This window comes from Mobula hypostoma, chromosome 18 (assembly GCF_963921235.1).
Source record: "Mobula hypostoma chromosome 18, sMobHyp1.1, whole genome shotgun sequence".
Classification (NCBI taxonomy): Eukaryota; Metazoa; Chordata; class Chondrichthyes; order Myliobatiformes; family Myliobatidae; genus Mobula; species Mobula hypostoma.
In genome coordinates, this window is record NC_086114.1 from 50,177,348 (window position 1) to 50,201,287 (window position 23,940).

At 42.4% G+C, this 23,940-nt stretch overlaps 1 protein-coding gene across 7 annotated transcripts in view; it reads left to right on the forward strand.

Annotated features, from left to right (window-relative positions):
• Positions 1-23,940, forward strand: part of LOC134358523 (uncharacterized) — a 70,172-nt gene that overhangs the window by 40,957 nt on the left and 5,275 nt on the right. For all 7 annotated transcript variants that reach the window (XM_063070841.1, XM_063070845.1, XM_063070842.1 and 4 more), the window contains 2 exons: positions 13,513-13,622; positions 21,152-21,244. In XM_063070841.1, the coding sequence (XP_062926911.1) occupies positions 13,513-13,622; positions 21,152-21,244 (203 nt within the window). The remainder of the gene's footprint in view (positions 1-13,512; positions 13,623-21,151; positions 21,245-23,940) is intronic.

Genomic DNA, 23,940 nt, shown 5'->3' on the forward strand with positions numbered 1-23,940 from the left:
CCACTTGCTTTCTTGGGTTATGGAAAGTATTTTTGGTAAAGCCGTGCCCATGAGGATTAAAGTTCCATGCAGTGCTACTTTGGGGATTGCACTGCCCTCAATAGGCAGCTGTTACATCTTGTAAAAACTTTCTCAGCTTGGGCTTGCTTGCTGCAATGAAAAGCCACCGCCTCCTGATACCAGTTGACTTTGTGGAAGAGTTTCTCAGAGCTATTCAGACTTTGATGCCTTTCATCAGGATTATTTAAACGTAAAATTAAGTGACTTTAAATTTGAAATGGTGATGGGGAATAGTAATGAAAGCTGCCAGATTTTCATTGACTTGTGAGCCAGTTGAATGACAGAAGGACATTGACTGCAATCAAACCATGATGGTTTATGCCCCACTTGAACCAACTTCTATCTTCAACAAAGTCTCTCAAATGGAAATGACTTCTCCATATCCATGTACCAAAATCCTTCCACTTAAAAATCTTTCCCCTCAATCTGATCTATTCACCTTTGTATTTTTGGTATCATTAAGTCTTTACACTGTTCAGCATCTCTTCTGACTTGATACTGCACACCATTCTGGGCTCTATTTTGCCAAACTAGGGTTTTGTGCAAGTGCAACATTTACACTTTTCCATCCCTCAAATAAATGCAGTTGCTTCATTTGCTTATCGCAAGGGTTAGCAAGATTAGTGTATTTTGTGCTTGGGTCTTGTTTTTGTTCCTCTAATGAGCTTTGCAGGTGAGGTGGACCTCGGTTCTTCTGACCAAGTTGCGCAAACTTGCATTTGCAGAGTATAAAAGTTGAAGTTGTATTGAAACTAAGTTTGGGTTGGGCAACATTGGAGTATTGCACATATTGCACCACAGTGCAGGAAGGATGTGGAAACTTTAGAGGCAAAAAAGATATTTGCTGGGGGGGTGTGCACGCCCGCTAATTTCAGTTGTATTCTATGGAATATCAGGGCTGAGTGGAGACCTGAATAGAATCCCTTGTGAATGCTACTTGTATGTTGCTGTGCATGTTCTGCAAGTATCTCATTGCATATTTGAATGCATGCACATTTAATAATGCACTTGAATTTCTCTAATTTAAGGCATAGTTAAATACTGGAGGACTTGGATTTAAGGTGAGAGGATAACAGTTTGGAGACTTACTAGGCATCTTTGTGCAGTTGTAGTTGCCTGGAATGTGCTGTCAAAGTTGAAAGCTGATATTGCGATGGTTAATAGATTTAAGCAAGCATGCGGACGGGCAGGGTATGGGCCGTATGTAGGCAGTTGAAATTAATTAAATTAGCATGATCTCTACAGTTGGCATGTATTGAAGGGTGTATTCTATTCCATTTTACTACCCTGTCATTTGTTCCAATGGCAGTAAGGCATAGGAGCAGAATTAGGCTATTTGGCCCATTGACTGTTCTCAGCCATTCCTTCATGGCTAGTCTATCATCTCTCAATCCTGATCTGTTTTCTCCCCACTTGCCCAAACCCCACACTTCCTTCCCTCCCTCCCTCCCCCTTCGAGTACTTATGTTCCAAACCTCCCAACTTTGGACTATCCTTCCTCCACGGGGATGACCACCCTCCTGCCCCTGCCTGTGACAGCAGGTCAGGTTAAGAGACAGCTGGAGAGACTACATCAAGGCAAGGCTGCTGGACTGGACAGTATCAGCCCCAGGGTACTGAAGACCCGTGTGAGCCAGCTGTCTGGTATTTTGCAGCACCTTCAAAGTCTGAGTCAGGGAAAAGTTAGTGGTGCTATGTAAGACTTCCTGCTTTGTTCCTATACCCTAGAAGGTGACTCCATCTACAGACCAATTGCTCTCACATATCGCGTGATGAAGGTGCTGGAGAGTCTGGTCCTGACTTACCTTGGACCGTAGGTGAAATAACCATATAACAATTATAGCACGGAAACAGGCCATCTCGGCCCTTCTAGTCCGTGCAGAACTCTTACTCTCACCTAGTCCCACCGACCTGCACTCAGCCCATAACCCTCCATTCCTTTCCTGTCCAAATAGTTGCCCAACTTAACTTTAAACGACACTTGAGATCTTTGTTGGACCTCTACTGTGTGCCTACCTCTTGGGAGTGGATGATGCCATCTGCCTGTTGCAGAGCTCATGCCCACATAGGTGATGCTGGTGTTGTTGTGAGAATCAGTTTTTTTGATTTCTCTGGTGCTTTTAATACAATCCAATCACTGAGTGAGAAGCTGCAAAGGATGGGTGTAGACAAATCTGCTATCTGCTGGATTACTGACTACCTGACAGACCCCAGTTTGTACAGCTGGGTGGTTCTGTTTCAGATGGTGGTGAGAGGTACTGGAGCACCACAAGGGACTGTCCTGTCGCAGTTTCTGTTCACACTGTACACAGACTGTCAGTACAAATCTGAGTCACTTGCAGAAGTTCTGACTCTGGTGGTTGAGTGTATCAGAGATGGGCAGGAATTGGAGTACATAGAGCTGGTGGACAAGTTTGTGGAGTGGTGTGGGAGGAATCACCTGCCTCCTGAATGTGGCAAAAGCCAGAGATGGTGATTGATCTTCGTCGGAAGAGGACTGACGAGTCCCATGTACATTCTGGGAGAAGTTGCAGTGGTGGAGGAGTACAGATACTTGGGTGTTCACCTCGCCAACAGACTTGACTGGAAAGCCAGCACCAAGGCCGTTCACGAGAAGGGGATGAGCAGACTCTATTTTCAATATATGCAGCAGGATGTTAGATCTTTTGCCAGTCTGTTGTAGCAAGTGCAGCCACCTTTGTGGCTTTATGTTGGGGGAGCAGCATCAGTGCTGGTGATGCAAGAAGGACCAAATAAACTCAAAAGGCCTGAGCCATCTTTGACTGCAACCTAGACTCTTGAGTTCGTGGTAGAGGAGGTCACTAAACAAACTATTATCCATTATGGACAATTTGGCACATCCTTGCTGTGACCTACTGAATAAGCAGTGGCACACCCTTTTGAATGCTCTTAACTCCACTGTCACAAGGATCATTACAAAATTTTCCTACCAAATGCTGTAAGCATATACAGCAGACCATCTCTCTGCAACAGGAGAACATGTCATTGTACAATAGTCTGTTTTATTATTTCATTATTGAACATTGCATATTGGTAAATTGTGTATATTTTCAGTTAAGTTTGTACACTAAGTGCTTTTAAATGCTGCCGTAATAAAATTTCCCTTTATTATCTTTCACCCTGACTAATCAAGAACCTATTAAGTACACTCATTGACTTGCCCCCACTGCTGTTTGTGGCAATGATTCACTAGCCTCTGGCCAAACCAGTTCTTAATCTGTTCCAAAAAGACAGTCTACTCTGAGGATGTGCTCTCTGGATCCAGGCTCCCTCACTATAGGAATCATTCTCTCCACATGGACTCTATTTAGGACTTTCAGTATGTGAGCTTCGGTGAATACGGGTCCAGAGCCATCAAATGCTGTTAACTTTCACATTTCTGCAGTCATTCTCATGGACCTCCTCTGGATCTTCTGAAATGCAAACATCCCTTTTCTTAAGGGGCCAAAAACTGTTTTGCATTATTCCAAGTATACTCTGACTAATGCCTTTCAAATCTCAGCAGTACATCTTCCTTTGTATCTTTTGTTTGCATTTCTTGTCCCTCTACAAGTTTAGAACTGTTTAATTGTGCTAACTTTATGCTGTTTAGTGTTCTTAGTGGAATATTTTTTTACATTCTTGAATATTTATTGGGTTATTGGCTTCTCTCTGGTATATTGGCATCTTGTCCCCATGTCTTTCAATTTGCAAGGAGACACTAGTATGGATACTATTGCATAGGCGTTCCCCCTTTTAACTGTAGGGTTATATCCAAAGCTATGGGTAAAAAGTCCTGACAAGTCCATAAACATTGTATGTATATGGTTCCTTTGTCTCCATCTTTTCTCTGTTTGGGTCATTAACTTTTACTACTAATGATCCTTTAAGATTCCATGTGGATTTTATTTTGAGGCTGTGCATCTCCTACTGCCATTGTCCATTCCTGAAATTTTCACAGCAGCCATTTGCACCACCTGAGTTGTCTTGTGGTGGTGATTTGTAGTGTGCTTCGAGTCTGAGGGCCTATCTTTAAGGGTGCAAGACAAAAATGCTGTGGAGCTAAGTTGGTGTTGGATGTGTGCAATATGCAAATGTGGAAGTGGTTAGTGCTTGTTGGGATTCTGATCCACAGTACAGCAATGTTGTCTAGCCATACTCTCTCGCTGTTGCCATTGGGAGTGGAGGTGCAGGAGCCCTGGTCCCACACCACCAGGTTCAGGAACAGTTCTTCAACCATCAGGTTCCTGAACCAATGTGAATAACCTTGACTCCAAACTGATTCCACAATCTATTGACTAACTTTCAAGAACTCTACAATTTATCTTCCCAGTACTTGATCTGTATTTGCAAAACTAGTCAATCATTCTGTGTAGTTTATTGAATGTTGTATTTCTTTGCTCCATGAATGCCTACAAGAAAATGAATTTTGAGGCAGTACATGGTAATATGTGTGCTTTACTAACTTAAAAGTTGTCTCAAGCATTTTAATAACACAAACAAGAGGAATTCTGCAGATGCTGGAAATTCAAGCAACACACAAGTTGCTGGTGAACTCAGCAGGCCAGGCAGCATCTCTAGGAAGGGGTGCAGTTGACGTTTCAGGCCGAGACCTTTCGTCAGGACTAACTGAAGGAAGAGTGAGTAAGGGATTTGGGAGGGGGAGATCCAAAATGATGGGAGAAGACAGGAGGGGGAGGGATGGAGCCAAGAGCTGGACAGGTGATGGGCAAAAGGGATACAAGAGGATCATGGGACAGGAGATCTGGGAAGAAAGACAAGGGGGGGGGGACCCAGAGGATGGGCAAGGGGTATATTCAGAGGGACAGAGGGAGAAAAAGTGAAAAAGAATGTGTATAAAAATAAGTAACAGATGGGGTACGAGGGGGAGGTGGGGCATCTGAATATACCCCTTGCCCATCCTCTGGGTCTCCCCCCCCCCCTTCTCTTTCTTCCCGGACCTCCTGTCCCATGATCCCCTCGTATCCCTTTTGCCAATCACCTGTCCAGCTCTTGGCTCCATCCCTCCCCCTCCAGTCTTCTCCCATCATTTTGGATCTCCCCCTCCCCCTCCAACTTTCAAATCCCTTACTCACTCTTCCTTCAGTTAGTCCTGACGAAGGGTCTTGGCCTGAAACGTCGACTGCACCTCTTCCTAGGGATGCTGCCTGGCCTGCTGTGTTCACCAGCAACTTTTACGTGTGTTCTTCAAGCATTTTAATAGTCATCTGCAATAGGTCAACTTTATCTTGTTGACTTGGGAATGACTAAAGTGCTTGGACAACCACTGCCCTCGAACTATGGTCACCTTGAAAACTGCTTCATTGAGAGACACGTCTAATACACATTCCCAAGTTTTTGGTTAATCACTGAGCATTGTCAAATATCTGCAAACTAGGCTGATAGATTTTATCCTCAGATCCATGTTGGTCTATGATTCTACACAATGCTACAACTAGTGCTGCTCTCTTGTAGCCCCAGTTACCAGAATTCAGTCCTGGCCCCTCCACTCAGTGGAGGTTGCGCAATCTCCCTCAACTTCATGGGTTTCTTCCCATATCCTAAATGTGCGATCTCATTGGTTAACTGCAAGCGGTAGAATCTTGAGGGTGCAGGGAAGTGGAATTGAGAATAAAGAATAGGATGTGGGGTATGATTTATTGGTGCTTGATGGTACGTGTGGATGGGAAAGGTCTGATTCAGCTGTATCACTGACTCATTAACAAAAGGCCAATGAGTTTGAGAAAACCATTATGGACTGAAGCATTATGCTTGTGGGTTTATAGCCTCCTAAAAGGTTACCCTTTACCCCTTCACTCTAGGGCAGGGGTTCCCAACCTTTAACATTAACCAACGGGTAAATGTACCCCAGGCTGGGAACTTCTGCTCTAGGGAGTAAAATGCTTCTCGTCAAAAATGGACTAAATGCAAAAGCACTTCTCTCCTACAGACTGGCACCTCCCCCACCACCCCTGTGACTTTCCCTTGCTAATTAACTGAACAACAGTTGACTGTTAATGTTGCCACATGATAATTGTGGGCTATTTTGGCTTGCTGCTTCAGCAGTTGAGTTGGTAGTCTCTCCTTTCTCAAGGGGCCGTGGTGGCGGCTGAAATCCGTTGTCTCAGAACAGCCACTGTAGTCACTCGGTACAAGGAAGATGTGGAGCTTTCTCATTGGTTGCTTGCCTCAATAACAGTATACTTCTGAGAAGTGGCAGCCTTGCTTGTGCTGACATGTCCCAGATTTTAAAATAAAACTAATTAGTCCCTCTTAGTGAAATTGCAAACCTTGTTCTTGAAATGGTATCTGAAGTTCATTTCTACAGTGCACAATTAACAACTGTGGTTTTCCAAATTTCATATCAGCTCTGGCATCTATGGGTTCAAACCTTGTGCAGGTGATTTTGACATTAATTGTTTTTAACATGAAATTGTTATGACAGTGGAACAGTATTTGCAGTACTGATGTATATGCATTTTTGATTCATTTGTGTTGAAAAGCAGCTGCAAGAATATTGATCCCAGTGATCCAACATTCAATCCACACAATGTTCCCTCAAAGGCGTGCACACGCACACCTTTTGCTATTGGTGCACAATAGAATTTAAAATGCACATAAAATGTTGTCACCTCTATCTTGCTGGCATGCTAAGTATATTTGACAGTCGTACACAATCACATTCCCATTTCTGAGGATGGCCTTGACTTGGTGGAGTTTGCAATGATTTGTCTGCAGATTTTTAGCACTGGCTTATTTGTAGTGCTTTAATTGAAGAAATGATTGATTCACTCTAATACCAAAGAAGCAAAGGGCATGAAACGCAAAAGGACTGCTAGTTAATTTAAAGCGGAATGGCTTAATAAAACTGCTATACTGAGAGCTTGAGGTCAGGAATATGCAGCTATGAGAAGTATGTGTACAATACAAACTGGTTTTACCTGCATGTATTGTCACGATGCAAAAGTTTGTAAGTGGGAAGAAGTGGAGTGATATTTGGAAACTTGTCTTTTTAAAGCATCAGTTAGCAAGCAAATCTCATGGCCGGTGTGCAAAAGCTTAGGAAAATCTTTCATTACTCACTGCAGGTCTGCTACATATTCTGAGTGCAGATGAAGGAGAGAAAACAATCAAACCCAGAGGAGATCAAAGTTATAATTGACAGTGTCTTGCTAGCTGTTAAAACGAGAACCTCTATATAAAATTTCAGTGCACTCAGTTGCTGTCACTTGGCAAAAAATTGCAGTGCACAAGATTTTTGTGCACACTGGTCATTGCAAATTGGAGGGAACATTGATTGGGATGTTACTTTGCAGCACAGCCTGTAGGTCTGACAGCGAGATGGGCCTGTGATGTACTGAGCTGAGTCCGGTACTCAGCAGTTTGGCGCTTTGAGCCAAGTGCGTTGAAATTAACTACGGTTTGTTTTGCTGTACAGCACTTTCTATAATGAGGTTCTGTTGCATCATGGCACTTCTCGCTGTGGAAGTTGCAGCAAGGCAAGGGTTAAGATGTCCAGGCAAGGATAGCTTGCAGTACTCAGTCAGCCCGGACAGGAAAGGTCTTAAGGGTCTTTGAAAGGCATAGAGACCCATTGTACAGCAGGGGACTGGAGCCATTTAGCATACCAAGAAAAGAGGAGGATGCAAGCCATACCAACTACAGAACACTTTACTAACAGTATTGTTGGTAGCTTTTTAATATTGACTTTTAACAACTGTTAATTGTGATTGCCCTTGCAATTAAAGAATTTCAACATGGGTTACCAAATGGCCAATATCCATAATGGCTAGTCATTTCTGTATATATTTAAAACAAGGAATTTCTCTTCAGACTTCAGAACAGTGTGGTGATGAGCTGTGGTGTTCTCCCTTTGCACAAGTGTGATTGAAAGTTGATTGACAATGACATCTCTGTAATCTAGGCTAGCTCTCAAAAGGTGCCCAGGAGCTTGTACATCTATTGGCTGTCTGGAATATAACCAGTGTCATTGTTTTCTGTATCTAACATCTGCCCTATACACACCACTCTGATCTTGTTCATGCCAGGATGTAAACAATCCATTGAAGTTGATCGTTGTATTTGCTTTCGCCATGGATTGGTGTCAGGTGTACTGGAAGTCTTTCCTAGCAATACCATTTTCAATGAACGTTACTGACCATGAAGCGATTTTAACCAATGGGTGAACATGCAACTTGTTGCAATGGACTGTTGGGATTCTAATTATTGGAAAAGGCATTCCAGATGTTAAGATTTATTATATAACTTTGGATCCCCTTTCTGCATTCTAACAAATTGGGGTTGGTAGTTTCAAATGGGATATTTAGATTCCTCAGGAGTGCAAAGAAACTAGAAGTGGTCAATACAGGAGGAACTTGTTGGACAGCTATGGTGGAAAATGGATCTTGGCCTGAAACATTGACTTTAGGACTGGAAAGGAAAGTCAGTAAAATGGGAGGAAAAGGAGTTTAAGGTGATAGGTGAGACTAGTTAAGGGGCAGGAGGTGGATATAAAGTCTATAACCATTGTACTACATTTAATCACTTTGGGGGAAAAAACCTGGTTGCACTAGTGTTCTCGGCTGTCTTCAGTTGATATGCCAGCTTGTCATGTCCTCCAAGTGGATTTTCCTGACAGCTGTGTAACAAGATGTGTCCATGCAAGATGCAGTCTTCAGATTTTCTGACATCCCAGCAGTAGTCCTCTACTGCCTCCTGGTGGACTGTAGGTGCATCAGCTGCAGCTACTTTTCATGTAGCAATGTGAATCCCTCAGTTAAGAACACCAGATTTTTTGATTTTTGTGATTTTCCAAGAATAAGTGTGAGGGTATGATTCTTGTAGCAGGAGAACCCTTTTCATACCTGTTCCCATTGTTACTGTACAGTCTTTCAGGAAGTTAAGTGGCTGGGATAACCTCAGGATGTACCGCCAGTCGTTTTGCCTGTTTGACCAAATTGTTTGTCCTTTGCTACCCAGAAGCTCCCTAGCTTGTGTGATACTTGACTCGCAGACACCCCAATGTGAGGTCCCATCACAAATTCAAAAGTCCAACATTTCAACAAGCAAACTAGTTTTCTCCTTTCAATTTTTTATGGATTTTTAAAAAAATGTGTATACAAACAAGAGAATATCTCTAATGTCAGTAACAGTACACAGAAGGTAAATAATAGAATTGGTGTTGATTTACAAAGTATAAATTTGATATAGAACGTATAATACAGGGAAAGATGTAATTCATTCTCAATTTATGAAGAAAGGAAGGACTATTAGAATTTTTATATATTTAAAGAAAAAAAAGAAAACAACTATTCTAAATAGGAAAAAGGACTGGGCAGTCCATCCTGAGAGGGAAAAACCAAGAGAAGAGAGACTCTGATCAAATCCAAGGTTCTGAAAAAAGCTTGAAGAGAATCAGTACAAAAATCAGATCATATGAAAATATTGAATAAAAGGTCACCTGATTTCTTCAAATTTAAAAGGATGTATCCAATGTCCAACTTATTTTCTCTAGACTTAACCAGGACATACAGGAAAGCCAATAAAAGGTGGTAGGAGGGTTAGGCTCCTTTCATTTAAGTAAAATGGCTTTCCTAGCCACTAGGGTTGAAAAGGCTATCATCTGCTGAGCAGAAGTATATCCTGGAATAATCACAAAAACAGCTGTAAATGAGTTTGGTTGTAAATCTGGACACAACACTTTTGATAAGGTTTTAAAACCATCTTTCCAAAAATTCTCTACAACTTTATGCAAGACCAGCACATGAGTTAAAGTGGCCACCTGAGTATTACATCTATCACAAATAGGATAAATATTGGGGAAAAATACAGGCTAATTTATCCTTTAACATGTGTGCCTGATGCACTACCCTGAACTGTCTCAAGGAATGATGGGCACAAATAGATGAAGTATTTACCAGATGAAAAATTTTACTCCCCTGATCATCTGAAAGTAACTCTTGAAATTCCAATTCCCAGGCAGCTTTAATTTTATTAATATCATTTGCAAATTCAATAACTATTTGTAAATTGTAGCTATTAATCCTTTTTGGCATGGTTTAACCTGGAAGAGGGTATATATTAGATGGATAAGCAGAGGGATAATTTGGAAGCAAAGTACAGGGGGGAAAAAATCCTACTTTGTAAATATCTAAAAGTGTACATTGGATAAATCAGATTTATCTGCTAGCTGAGTAAAAGACATTAAACAATCCCCTATAAACAAATCTGAAAGTTGTTATTCCTTTGGCTTTCCAAATTAAAGCCTGATCTAAAATTGATATTTAAAAAATAATTACAATATATTTTATGGGAAAGGACAACTATTTAATTCAAGAAATCTGTGAAACTGAAACCAAATGTTTTCTCTCACAACACACAAGTTGCTGGTGACTCGGTCCTGACGAAGGGTCTTGGCCCGAAACGTCGACTGTACCCCTTCCTAGAGATGCTACCTGGCCTGCTGCGTTCACCAGCAACTTTGTATGTTGTTTGAAATTCCAGCATCTGCAGATTTCCTCGCATTTGTGTTTTTAATGTTTTCTCATCTCCTTCAGTAACTTGCCAGTCTTGTGTACTTTCTGTGCCACTTATTAAAAGGTTATTTATACCACATTGAGAGCATTTGTATAGTACTTGTGGGCAATGACAAAAAAAACTGAACCTGTTTCTAACCAAAGGACAGCCTGAAAGTAATCTAAATCTGCTTTTTATTGATTTGAATTCTGACAGTGAAGTTGACTTTCTTTGAAGGTTTACACGTCAGGCCTTGGCATGGATTGAAGTGCAGATGGGGGGGGGTGGAATTAGTTAATGCTGGAGCGATGGTGAGGATTGAGAGTGGGGGGGGGAGGAGTTTGAGATAAAATTAACTAGAGAGCTAATGCAGGTGATGGGCTAATAGTCTTCCTTCCTAATGGCATGTACTTGGGCAGGATTTTGAAACTTAATGCCTGCACTCAGAATTGAAACTTTAATCAAATGTTTTCCTGAAATGTTCATTGCTTGGAATGAGCTCCCATGTTCTAATTGCCTTGCAAGATTCTCAGATTTAAGATTTCTGGCAACTGTTGTTCTGTGGGTACTTGGGTACAAATTGAATGCCATGTACTGGCTCTCAGACATGAGTATGACTCCCCTCACAACCTGATCTTTCCCAGTAACTAACTTCACTGTTTCTTCCACAGCTGTGACTTTACAGCAGCCAATTCACCTGCTAACTTGCATGTCTTTGGGAATTTCTCATGGGATTTAGTTTCTTCCCACGTACTACGGAGGAGATGAGCTGGTTTTGACGTTGAACCTGGGTTACTGGAGCTATGAGGCAGTGGGATTATTAGTTGATACTGCCCACAGCCCTCATTTTTTTTTCTTCCCCCCCCCCCCCCACACTCATCATTGGCACATCTATTGACTTCATTTTGCAGCCCCAGGTTTGTTCATCTATTTCGCAACTTGCTTTCAAATAGGTGTGACACTATTAATAACAAGTTTTGGTCTCAGTACCTTGGGCTGTGGTTGATGTTTCCACTGGGAGCCACCAGCTATCAAGCTTGCTGTCAGTCTGTGCATCCAAAACTAAGATCTGACGGCCTCTCTCCCTCTTGGAACACAGGTCCAGTTTCTCAGGATAAAGGAAAGGATTCTCTTTTAACAGGGATTCCAAATAAGAAGGCACAGTGCCTCTTTCACTTCACAGTTGGAGTTCAGCATGAATCCCCAAATCCTAAGGACTTCCTACTGGGGCACAATGGAGAGCATCCTGACTGGCTGTATCACTGTCTGGTATGGGAACCAGATGTTGGCGTGTGGCCAAGTGGTTAAGGCATTTGTCTAGTGATCTGAAGGTCGCTAGTTCGGGCCTTGGCTGAGGCAGTGTGTGTGTCCTTGAGCACGGTACTTAATCACACATTGCTCTGCGATGACACTGGTGTCAAGCTGTATGAGTCCAAATGCCCTTCCCTTGGACAACATTGGTGGCGTGGAGAGGGGAGTCTTGCAGCATGGGCAACTGCTGGTCTTCCATACAACCTTGCCCAGGCCTACGCCCTGGAAACCTTCCGAGGCGCAAATCCATAATCTCAAAACTAATGGATGCCTATATATGGGAACCAATTGAGGGGAATTGACCTCCCTCAATCACAGGGTTCTGCAGAGTGGTGCGGACAGAGCAGCACATCTGTGGATGGGAACTTCCTGCTAGTCAGAATACTTGCAGTGACAGGTGTGTAAGAAGGGCCTGAAGGATCATCAGGGACTAGATTCACCCTAACCATAAACTGTTCCAGCTGCTACTATCCGGGAAACAGTACCACAGCATTAAAGCCGGGACCAGCAGGCTCCGGGACAGCAGCTTCCACCAGGCCATCAGACTGATTAATTCACGCTGACGCAATTGTATTTCTAAGCTGTATTGAGTGTTGTATATCTTACTGAACATACTATTACAAATTACTATAACTTGCACATTCAGATGGAGATGTAATGTTAAGATTTTTATTTCTCATATATGTGAAGTATGTAAGAAATATAGTAAATTTAATTAAAGTCTATGGATGGCAGATAATGAACAAGTCAAATATGCTGGGTGTGTAGTTTTGGCTCTTGTAATGCAAGTTTATTCATGGCCTCTGTACAGAGTTGGTATGTTCTCTTTGTTACTGCCTCGGTTTCAGCTCCCATCCCTGTGTGAGCCAGCTACTGTTGCCTGAAGTGTGGGTGTGAAGCTGGTAGGGGGTGGTGAAGAGAAACCATGGATTGCTCTGGACACAATGGGCTGAAAGGCTGCCTTCTGTTCAGACATGCAAGCATTGCAAAGTTCAACATAAAACTTATCACCAGAGTACGTGCATGTCACCACAAATCCTGAGATTTTTTTTCCTGCGAGCACACTCAGCAGATCTATAGAACAGTAACTATGAACAGCAAACTGTGCAAATTCAAATATAAACATTGAGAGCATGGAACAACAAGATGGAGTCCTTAAACTGAGATCATTGGTTGTGGGAATAGCAAAAATAGAACGAGTAGTTATTCACTTTTGTTCAAGAACCTGATGGTTGAGGGATAGTAACTGTTCCTGAACCTGGTGGTGGGGTTTCTGAGAATGTCAGTCATGTTTACTGTCATTTGCTACAAAACATGTAGCTGCATCCCAGGGACTGTATGTAAGCACATTCACCAGCGAAAAAAATGAGCTGGGTGTGGACTTAGATTCCTTCAAGTCTTGTTGAGCAGGAGGGCCCCTTCAAAACAGTGATGTGCAGAGCTGGAAAACGGGCTGGAAGCAGATGTAACAAATCCCTTACAGAAGGGTATGGAATCCTGGTGTTGGCATCACTGTACCATGATCTCATTGCTCTCTAGCATTTTTGTCAACAATCATTGTTTTATGGGGGTGGGGGAAAAACACCTGAAGCCAACAGACTAAAGTAGGAAACATTTGATTTTCAGATGCAAGACTGGACAGACCGTATAAACCCACTCACTTCCCTGGTTTTGCGATTGTACTGATAGTGTTGCTTGGCCTGGCAGTTGTCACCCTTCCAGTTCTGGCTTTTCTGGTGAGTCAACAATTAATTTGGGTCCTTGTGTCATTTGATGGTGCAGGTAATATTACCTAAAACTATCCTTGGTTTACCCAGTGTTATAAGTACCATTCTGCAAACATTTAATGTACAAACCCTATTTCCAGAAAAGTTTGGATATTTTCCAAAATGCAATAAAAACAAAAATCTGTGATGTTAATTCACGTGAACCTTAACTGACAAAAGTGCGAAGAAAAGATTTTCAATAGTTTTACTGACCAACTTGTATTTTGTAAAATATACACAAATTTAGAATTTGGCTGTAACACACTCAACAAAAGTTGGGACAGTTAAAATAAGATTGAAAAGTGCACAGAATATTCAAGTAACACTGGTTTGGAAGACTCCACATTAAGCAGGCTAATTGGTAGCAGGTGAGGTATCATTCAAAGGCTCCATCTTTGCAAGCAAGGATGGGTCGTGGCTCACCCCTTTGTGCCGATATTTGTGAGAGAATTGTTAGTCAGTTCAAAAGGAACATTTCTCAACGCAAGATTGCAGAGAATTTGGGTCTTTCAACATCCACAGTACATAATATTGTGAAAAGGTTCGGAGAATTGAGACATCTCAGTGCGTAAAGGGCAAGGTTGGAAACCACTGTTGAATGCGTGTGATCTTCGAGCCCTCAGGCGGCACTGCCTAAGAAACAGTCATGCTACTGTGACAATTATAGTCACCTGGGCTTGGGAGTACCTCGGAAAACCATTGTCACTCAACCCAGTCTGTCACTGCATCCAGAAATGCAACTTGAAACTGTATTACGCAAGGAGGAAGCCATACATCAACTCTATGCAGAAATGCCGGTGAGTTCTCTGGACCTGAGCTTATCTCAGATGGACCGAAAGACTGTGGAACTGTGTGCAGTGATCAGATGAGTCCACATTTCAGTTAGTTGGGGAAAAAACAGGCATAGAGTTCTCCGTGCCAAAGATGAAAACGACCATCCAGATTGTTATCAGCAAAAGGTGCAAAAGCCAGCATCTGTGATGGTATGGGGGTGAATCAGTTCCCACGGCATGGGTGATTTGCATGTATGAAAAGGTACCATTGACTCTGAGGCATATATTAGGATTTTAGAGAGACATATGTTGCCACCAAGGTGACGTCTCTTCCCGGGACGTCCATGCTTATTTCAGCAGGACAATGCCAGACAACATTCTGCATGGGCTACAACAGCGTGGCTTTGTAGACACAGAGGGCGTGTGCTTGACTGGCCTGCTGCCAGTCCAGATCTATCTCCTATTGAAAATGTATGGCACATCATGAAGAGGAGAATCAGACAACGGAGACCACGGACTGTTGAGCAGCTGAAGTCTTGTATCAAGCAAGAATGGACAAAATTTCCAGTTGCAAATCTACTACAATTAGTATCCTCGGTTCCAAAACGATTAAAAAGTGTTATTAAAAGGAAAGGTGATGTAATACAATGGTAAACATGCCTCTGTCACAACTTTTGAGTGTGTTGCAGCCATCAAATTCTAAATTTGTGTATATTTACAAAATACAATTAAGTTGGTCAGTAAAACTATTGAAGATCTTTGTACTTTTGTCAGTTAAATAAAGGTTCATGTGAATTAACGTATCACAGATTTTTGTTTTTATTGCATTTTGGAAAATATCCCAACTTTTCTGGAAATGGGGTTTGTAAGTGTTTGCAAAATGGTACTTCTGACTTCCTTTGGCAATGGGCTGCATTGATATAAAATGTTTGTTTATGCTGCCCCCTACTGTGTTCACTGCAAATCAGATTAGTTCTTCAGTGAAGTTTGGCTGTGAATGTCAAAGCTCGAAGTCTGGAATTTCTCTTCTGGACAGGTGGGCTGTTTTTGTTGGTGGGGGGGGGCATCCTTAATTTTCCTCTGGTTGATGGTTGTAGGTTGTAACTAGGAAATACTGACTGCTTAGCACCTCAGGCAGTCTCTGCAGGGTGAAGTGGGGGGGGGGAGCTTGGGGTCAAATTCTGTGGGGGAAGCTGGGGGATTGTGGAGTGGATGCAGAAAGTATGAGGTGGGTTAGGCTAGGATTTCTGCAAATGGATGCTTTGTCAGGGTGGCCACAGTAGGCCAGTGGAGCGTCTGTGTATACTAAACTTATCGAATTCAAGACACACTGCCCTTTGCTATCTATATACAAAGATGAGAACTGGAAGAAGTCTTGCAAACTACCCTCTTAGCAAAGACAAACTGTACTTTATTCGAGGATTAGGCTGGGAAGAGTCAGGAATATTGTGGAAGGGCTTTGTGTGTGGTAAGTCAAGTCTAACCAATCCTAGTTTGAGAAAGTTACCAGAACAGTTGAAAGCGAGGTAGTGGATTTTAAGGCCCACATGGGAGGTTTTTCAAGATGGTTCAGTTGCTTGTCTTTCAAGATGAGGTAATAAATTGGATTAGATGCTGGCTTCATGAGATTGCTTGTGGATGGCTGTCTCCCTGATTTGAGGCCTGTGACTAGTGGAATGCCATAGGAATCCGTGCTGGGTCTGTTATTTGTCATCTATATCATTGTGGTAAACGGGATCAGCAAGTCTGCAGATGAAACCAAGATTCAGGTGTAGTGGGACAGTGAATAAGTCTATCAAAGCTTGCAGCAGGATCTGAACCAGGTGATGCAATAGGTTGAAAACTGGCAGTGTAAGGACCAACCAGTGTAAGCCTGGGTGTATGGGCTAGGTAGGGCATTGAGGTGTGCAGTAGAACAGGAGGATCTGAGAATGCAGATCCATAATTCTTAAGTGGCATCACAGGTAAATAGTTTTTGACTACTTTTTAAAAGTAGTTTGCCTCCCAGGTGCCAGGGTCTGGGATGTTTCTGATCACGTCCACTATATCCTGAAGTGGGAAGGAGAACAGCCAGAGGTTGTAGTACATATTGATACCAATGACATGGGTAGGAAAAGGGAGGAGGCCCTGAAAACAGACTACAGGGAGTTAGGAAGGAAGTTGAGAAACAAGACCTCAAAGGTAGTAATCTCAGGATTACTGCCTGTGCCACGTGACGGTGAGTATAGGAATAAACTGAGGTGGAGGATAAAGGTGTGTGGCTGAGGGATTGGATAAGGGGTTCAGATTTCTGGATCATTGGAATCTCTTGGGGCAGGTGTGACCTGTACAAGGAGGATGGGTTGCACTTTAATCCCAGGGGGACCAATATCCTGATGGAGAGGTTTGCTAAGGCTATTGAGAGTTTAGATGAGAATTGCTTGGGGGTGGGAACTGAACTGAAGAGACAGGAAGAGGTGGTTGGCTCACAAATATAAAGCTTGGAGGCAGTGTGAGAGGGAGGATAGGCAGATGATAGAGAAGGGACGCACTCAGACCGATGATTTGAGATGTCTATTTTAATGCAAGGAGTATTGTGAACAAAGCAGATGAGCTTAGAGTGTGGATCAGTACTTGGAGCTATGATGTTGTGGCCATTACAGAGACTTGGATGACTCGGACAGGAATGGTTACTTCAAGTGCCAGGCTTTAGATGTTTCAGAAAGGATAGAGGAAGGCAACTGTTGATCAGAGGTAGTGTCACGGCTGCAGAAAAGAAGGTCATGGAGGGATTGTCTACAGAGTTTCTGTGGGTGGAAGTTTAGGAACAGGAAGGGGTCAATAACTCTATTGAGTGTTTTTATAGACCACCCAATAGTAATAGGGACATTGAGGACCAGATAGGGAGGCAGATTCTGGAGAGCTGTAATAATAGGGTTGCTGTGGAGGGAGATTTTAATTTCCCAAATATCAATTGGCATCTTCCTAGAGCAAGGGGTTTAGATGGGGTGGAGTTTGTTAGGTGTGTTCAGGAAGGTTTCTTGACATAGGATGTAGATAAGCCTACAAGAGGAGAGGCTATACTTGATCTGGTATTGGGAAATGAACCTGGTCAGCTGTCAGATCTCTCAGTAGGAGAGCATTTTGGAGATAGAATTGTGATCACTATCTCCTTCACCATAGCATTGGAGAGGGATGGGAACAGACAAGTTAGGAAAGCATTTAATTGGAGTAAGGGGAAATGAGGCTATCAGGCAGGAACTTGGAAGCATAAATTGGAAACAGATGTCCTCAGGGAAACGTATGGAAGAAGTGTGGCAAATTTTCAGGGAATATTTGTGTGGATTTCTGCATAGGTACGTTCCAATGAGACAAAGGATAGTAAGGTACAGGAACCGTGGTGTATAAGAAAAGAGCTTCCAAAAGGTTCAAAAAAACTAGGTAATGATAGAGATCCAAAAGATTATACAGCTAGCAGGAAGGAGTGCAAGATAAATTCAGGAAGCCAAATGAGAAGGCCTTGGCAGACAGGATTAAGGAAAGCCCTAAGACATTCTACAAGTATGTGAAGGGCAAGAGGATGAGGCTTGAGAGAATAGGACCAATCAAGTGTGACAGTGGATGTGTGTATGGAACCAGAGGAGATAGCAGAGATACTTAATGAGTTCTTTTTTCAGTATTCACTACAGAAAAGTATCTTGGTGATTGTAGAGATGACTTGCAGTGGACTGAAAAGCTTGAGCATATAGATATTAAGAAAGAGGATGTGCAGGAGCTTTTGGAAAGCAAGTTTGATAAGTCACAGGGACTGGATGAGATGTACCCCAGGCTACTGTGGGAGGTGAGGGAGGAGATTGCTGAGCCTCTGATAATGATTTTTGCATCATCAATGGGGATTGGAGAGGTTCTGGAGGGTTGTGGATGTTTCCTTGTTCAAGAAAGGGAGTAGAGGTAGCCCAGGAAATTATAGACCAGTGAGTCTTACTTCAGGGGTTGTTAAGATGATGGAAAAGATCCTGAGAGGCAGGATTTATGAACATTTGAAGAAATATAATATGATTAGGAATAGTCATCATGGCTTTGTCAAGGGTATGTCGTGCCTTATGAACCTGATTGAATTTTTTGAGGATGTGACTAAACACATTGTTGGAGGTAGAGCAGTAGATGTATTGTATATGGATTTCAAGGCATTTGATGAGGTACTCCATGCAAGGCTTTTTGAGAAAGCAAGGAGGCATGGGATCCAAGGGGATGTTGCTTTGTGGATCCAGAAATTGGCTTGCCCATAGAAGGCAAAGTGGTTGTTGATGTGTCGTATTCTGCATGGAGTTTGGTGACCAGTGGTGTGCCTCTGGGACCCCAACTCTTCATGATTTTTATAAATGATCTGGATGAGGAAGTGGAGGGATGGATTAGTAAATCTGCAGATGACAAAGGTTGGGGGTGTTGTGGATAGTGTGGAGGGCAGTCAGATTACAGTGGGACATTGATAGGATGCAAAACTGGGCTGAGAAGTGGCAGATGGAGTTCAACCCAGATAAGTGTGAAGTGATTCATTTTGGTAGGTCAAATATGGCAGAATATAGTATTCATGGTAAGACTTAGTAGAGTGGAGGATCAGAAGGATCTTGAGGTCTGAGTCCATAGGATGCTCAAAGCTGCTGCGCAGGTTGACTGTGGTTGAGAAGGCATATGGTGGAATTGAGTTTGGGAGCTGAGAGGTAATGTTGCAACTATATAGGATCCTGGTTACTCCCCCACTTGGAGTACTGTGCTCAGTTCTGGTCGCCTCACTATAGGAAGGGTGTGGAAACCATAGAAAGGGTGCAGAGGAGATTGACAAGGATGTTGCCTGGATTGGGGAGCATGCCTTATGAGAATAGGTTGAGTGAACTCAGCCTTTTCTCCTTGGAGCGACAGAGGATGAGAGGTGACCTGATAGAGGTGTACAAGATGATGGGCATTGATTGTGTGGATAGTCAGAGGCTTTTTCCCAGGGCTGAAATGGTTTGCACAAGAGGGCACAGTTTTAAGGTGCTTGGAAGCAGGTACAGAGGGATTATTAGGGCCAATTTTTTTTATGCAAAGTGCTGAGTGTATTGAATGGGCTGCCGGCAATGGTGGTGGTGATGGATACGATAGGGTCTTATAGAGACTCCTGGACAGGTACACGGAGCTTAGAAAAGGAGGGCTATGGGTACCCCTACGTAACTTCTAAGGTAAGGACATGTTTGGCACAGCTTTGTGGGCAGAAGATCCTGTATTGTACTGTAAGTTTTCTGTTTCTATGTTTCTACATTGTACTCAATGCATTGACTTATGAAGTACAGAGTTGGGATTTAATGTTGAAATTATGTTAGACATTGTGAAGCCCAGTTTGGAGTGTTGTGTGCAGTTTTGGTCAGCTACCTACAGGAAAGATGTCAGTAAGATGGAAAAGGTGCAGAGAAGATGTACAAGGATGTTGACAGGACTTGTGGATCTGAGTTATAGGGAAAGGTTGAATAGGTTAGGACTTCATCAGATCTCCTCAGTCTTCTACATTTCAGGGATAGAGGTATACAAAGTTGGTACAGAAAGGATAAATGCAAGCAGACTTTTCCCTATTGAGATGTGGGTGAGACGAAAACTGGAGTGCATGGGTTAAGGGTGAAAGGTGAAATATTCAAGGGGAGTAAGAGGGAGCACTACACGAAGGGTGGTGAGTATGGAATGAGCTGGATAGGAGGGGTATGGAGATCTATGGTCTGGGTGCAAGTTGATAAGACTAGGCAAAGTAAAAGTTTAGCATGGACTAGATGGGCTGAGGGGCCTATGTTTTAGTGCTCTGACTCTGTTCCTCATTGTGGAACTCATTCCTCACTTGCAGACCAGTCAGTATGGATTGGCAACATCTCCACAGACACCACCAGTATAGATGCACTATGAGGCTGTGTTTAGTGTGTGTGTGTCTTTCTTGCCCCCCCCCCCCCCCGTTCTACTCAATTTCCATACCAGGCTGTGATGCAACCAGTTAGGATGCTCTCCACTGTATAGAAGTTTGTGTAGATTTGGCTTGTTGTCTGAAACTGACAAACTTCTAAAATTCGGGGCACTATTGAGCCACCTTTTGTAGAGCACAGATAAATCATTAGTGTATTGAGGTTAAACAAGCTAATACAATTGCAATTAGTATTTCAGCTGCAGAGTGCAGGTAGGCAAAATGCAAGATCATAAGGTGGTTTGTAGTCCAGTCCATCCTATTGTAATAGACCATTCGATAGTGGGATAGAAGCTGTCTTGGAGTCTGGTGCTACATGCTTTCAGGCTTTGTATCTTCTGCCCAGTGGGAGTGGGTGGGGAAGAAAGAATGGCTGGGGTGGGATCTTTATTTTCTAATGTTCCATGTTGTGCTTCAGAACAGGTGGCATCTCAAGTTGCTGGCTTGCTGGACAAGCTGCATAATGAGGCTTTTTCTTCACTGCTCTAAATCTTGGTGTATACCCAAGTAAAACAGCTACCGGGATTTACCCATCATAAATTTGCTGTTTCTGTACAGTCGTTAAAAATGTAAACTGATTCCATTGAGGTGTGGCTGGAGGGAATGGAATGTCAGTTTCCAGAAATATATTTGGATTGAAGAATTATCAGATGAAAGGTAGAGCAGGAAGGAAATTTGGAGGTAGTTTTTCACCAATTGGTAAGTGCTTAGACAAAAATTGACTTGAGATTGACGGTATGAAATGTAATGCATTGGTTTTGCTTTAGTGTTGGAAATACAGCTTGCTTACTGCCTGTCGAGAAGGCCAGAACTGGGATGTGGAGCAGGAGAATACGAGTCTGCAGTTGCCACTGCCTGAGGTGAGATTGGGGAAACTTCCTGTGGGGAGGGGGCAAATGAGTAGGTATAAATTAAACTTTATCTAATTTGGCTTTATTGTTCTGAGGTAAATTACGGGTGGCTAACTGGCACTGTCATTTAATCTTTCATGCCTTCATGTTCATTTGTAAATTGTCAAACGGCAAGGGTGCTAGGATGAAGAGTGCCTGAAGCATTGGGTTTTTGAATCCCCCAAGGGTCTTCTATCATCACCAATAAATGACCAAATCCACCACTGACGGGATGAGGGCAACATGGAAACTCCACTATTTGGTGCTTCCCTCCAGGTATCTCCACCTAGCTTGGAAATGTGGTGTCATCAACATTGAGGCACAGTCCTGGACTGAGCAGTACTACTTCCTTGCAAGGACTGAATCCTCCTCGTATTCTTGAAAGCATTTGGGCTGCTTTCTCCCCGGGGTGCCCACTTCTCATTTAAAATGCTGAAGTCAATCCCGTAGCTAGCATGGTCATGAATGTTGGCATAAACACTGCATTTCTTTGGACAATGGTGCTCTGGGATGTTTTCACAAACTTGATGCCTGGGATACTATGGAGATGAGAGATTGCAATTGGAATTTGGAACCAAAAAAACTAAGGAGGAACTCGGGTTGGGTAGCATCCATAGAGAAATGTGCAGTTGAAACTGGGTTGAGACTGAGTAGAGGCCCAGAGCAAGCAAGTGCTCTTGTGACGAGCTTTTTCAATCCTGGGATCATTTTGGTGAACTGCCTTTGAACCCTCTTCAACATCAACACATCATTTCCAGGTTAAAGGGCTCAACACTGTTCACAATGCTTCAAGTGAGGCCTCGCCAGTGATTTATAAAGTCACAATATTACTTCTGTCCATGAAGGTTCTTAGTCATCCAGGTCATTGTATATCAAGCTGGACTTCCTGTTTTGTCAAAATTTTGCCACTCATCCAAGAGGCTTCTTCAGTTCAAATCCATGGTGGTTAGTTTTCCAGCTTGTAAACTAGGTTGTTGAAAGGTGTAGCAATTGCATGAGTGAGTCGTAGAAGTAACGTGAGGGTCATTAGTTTTATCTTTGCATAAATGGAGGTGTGAACTGTTGTGGAGATGCCAGTTTAAGGTGTTAGCATTGTAAGTAGCTGATAGGTGTTGTACCCCACCCCTCTGTTCAGGGATGGGTTTTCCAGTTTGACAAAGATGGCTTCTTTACCCACTCTTTCAAACCACCTGTTCTCCCTGTCTGAAATGTGCATATTCTTATTATTAAATGTGCACCTTGCCCTTTAGATATACAGTAGAGTCTTGATCTGGGGTATTAGCCCTCCTATATTGGGCCATCTGTTTGTGAAGCAGTTCTTTTGTCTTGCCAATATGCAGATCTGTGCAGTTCTCACTGCATTGGATAGTGTACAATATTGTTCCGTTTGGGTGTAAATCCTTGGGATGGATGAGTTTGAGTGTTTATAGGTCTGGAGAAAAAAAAACAGAATTTGCTGTTGAAATTCCTGAGTTTCTCAAACTCCAGCTACATACGGGATGATGACTTTTCTGTCTGCTTTGCTCCTTGCCTCTGTTGGGCTGATGTCCCTGCTGGGTTTTTTGCTGTCTTGGTGAAGGCCTGGTCATGGTAGCTGCAAGCTTTCAAGGCTTCTTTTAAATATTTGTGCTCCTTCTCTTTAGTTGTAATACTGGTGGGCACATTCTTTGTGCTGTGACAGTGTTCGCATAACCCCCCAACTCATTGGTTCAGGTTTGTGGATGACACCTGGGTCAGGATCAACATCCATGAGGTGCAAGCCCTCACAGAATACATTAACTCATTGGATAATTAACATCAAAAAAGGATTTGGGAATTAAAAATTGGAATTGTTTGAAATAAATATAAAAAATTTAGGTAAAATAATCATTTTAATAGCATTGATTCGGCCAATTAATGATAGACAATGGGGACCACTTGGTAATCAGTTGTTTAACCTGATTAATTAATGGTAAAAGGTTGAAATTGAATAGATCCTCATGTCTCTTAGTAATAGTCAGTAGTCACTCTAAATGGAGAATTTCTATAAATGGGAACCTGCATATTTAATGGAAAAAGTTCCCTCTTACCTAGGTTCAGTTTATAACCAGAAAAACTACTAAACTGAGCAAGCAAAGTTAATACTGCCAGAATAGATTTTCCTGGGTTAGAAATATATAATGGTACATCTGCATATAGTGATAATTTATGAGTCTCATTTCCATGGGTAATGCCAAATATATTAGGGGAGTCATGAATAGCTAGCCATTCCAAAGCAATATCAAATAGTAATGGACTAAGAGGACAACCCTGCCTAGTACCATGGAATAGATGAAAAAGAGGGAATCTTTGATTATTAATCAATACCGAAGCCAAATGGTGAGATTTATTAGTTTAATCCAAGATATAAATATCGAACTAAAATTAAATTTCTCAAGGTTGTTAAATAAATATGTCCATTCAACTCTGTCAAAAGCTTTCTCAGCATCCAATGAAATAACACATTCTGGGTGAAGGCATATAAACAATATTCATTAATCTCCTAATATTAAAAGGAGAGTAACAATTATGACCCATTAGAACACAAGTTGGGGGTGCACCACTATACTGAGAATGTGCCCACCAACATTACAAATGAAGATGAGGGGTGCAAGTATTTAAGAGAAGCCTTAATCTTGTGGCTACCC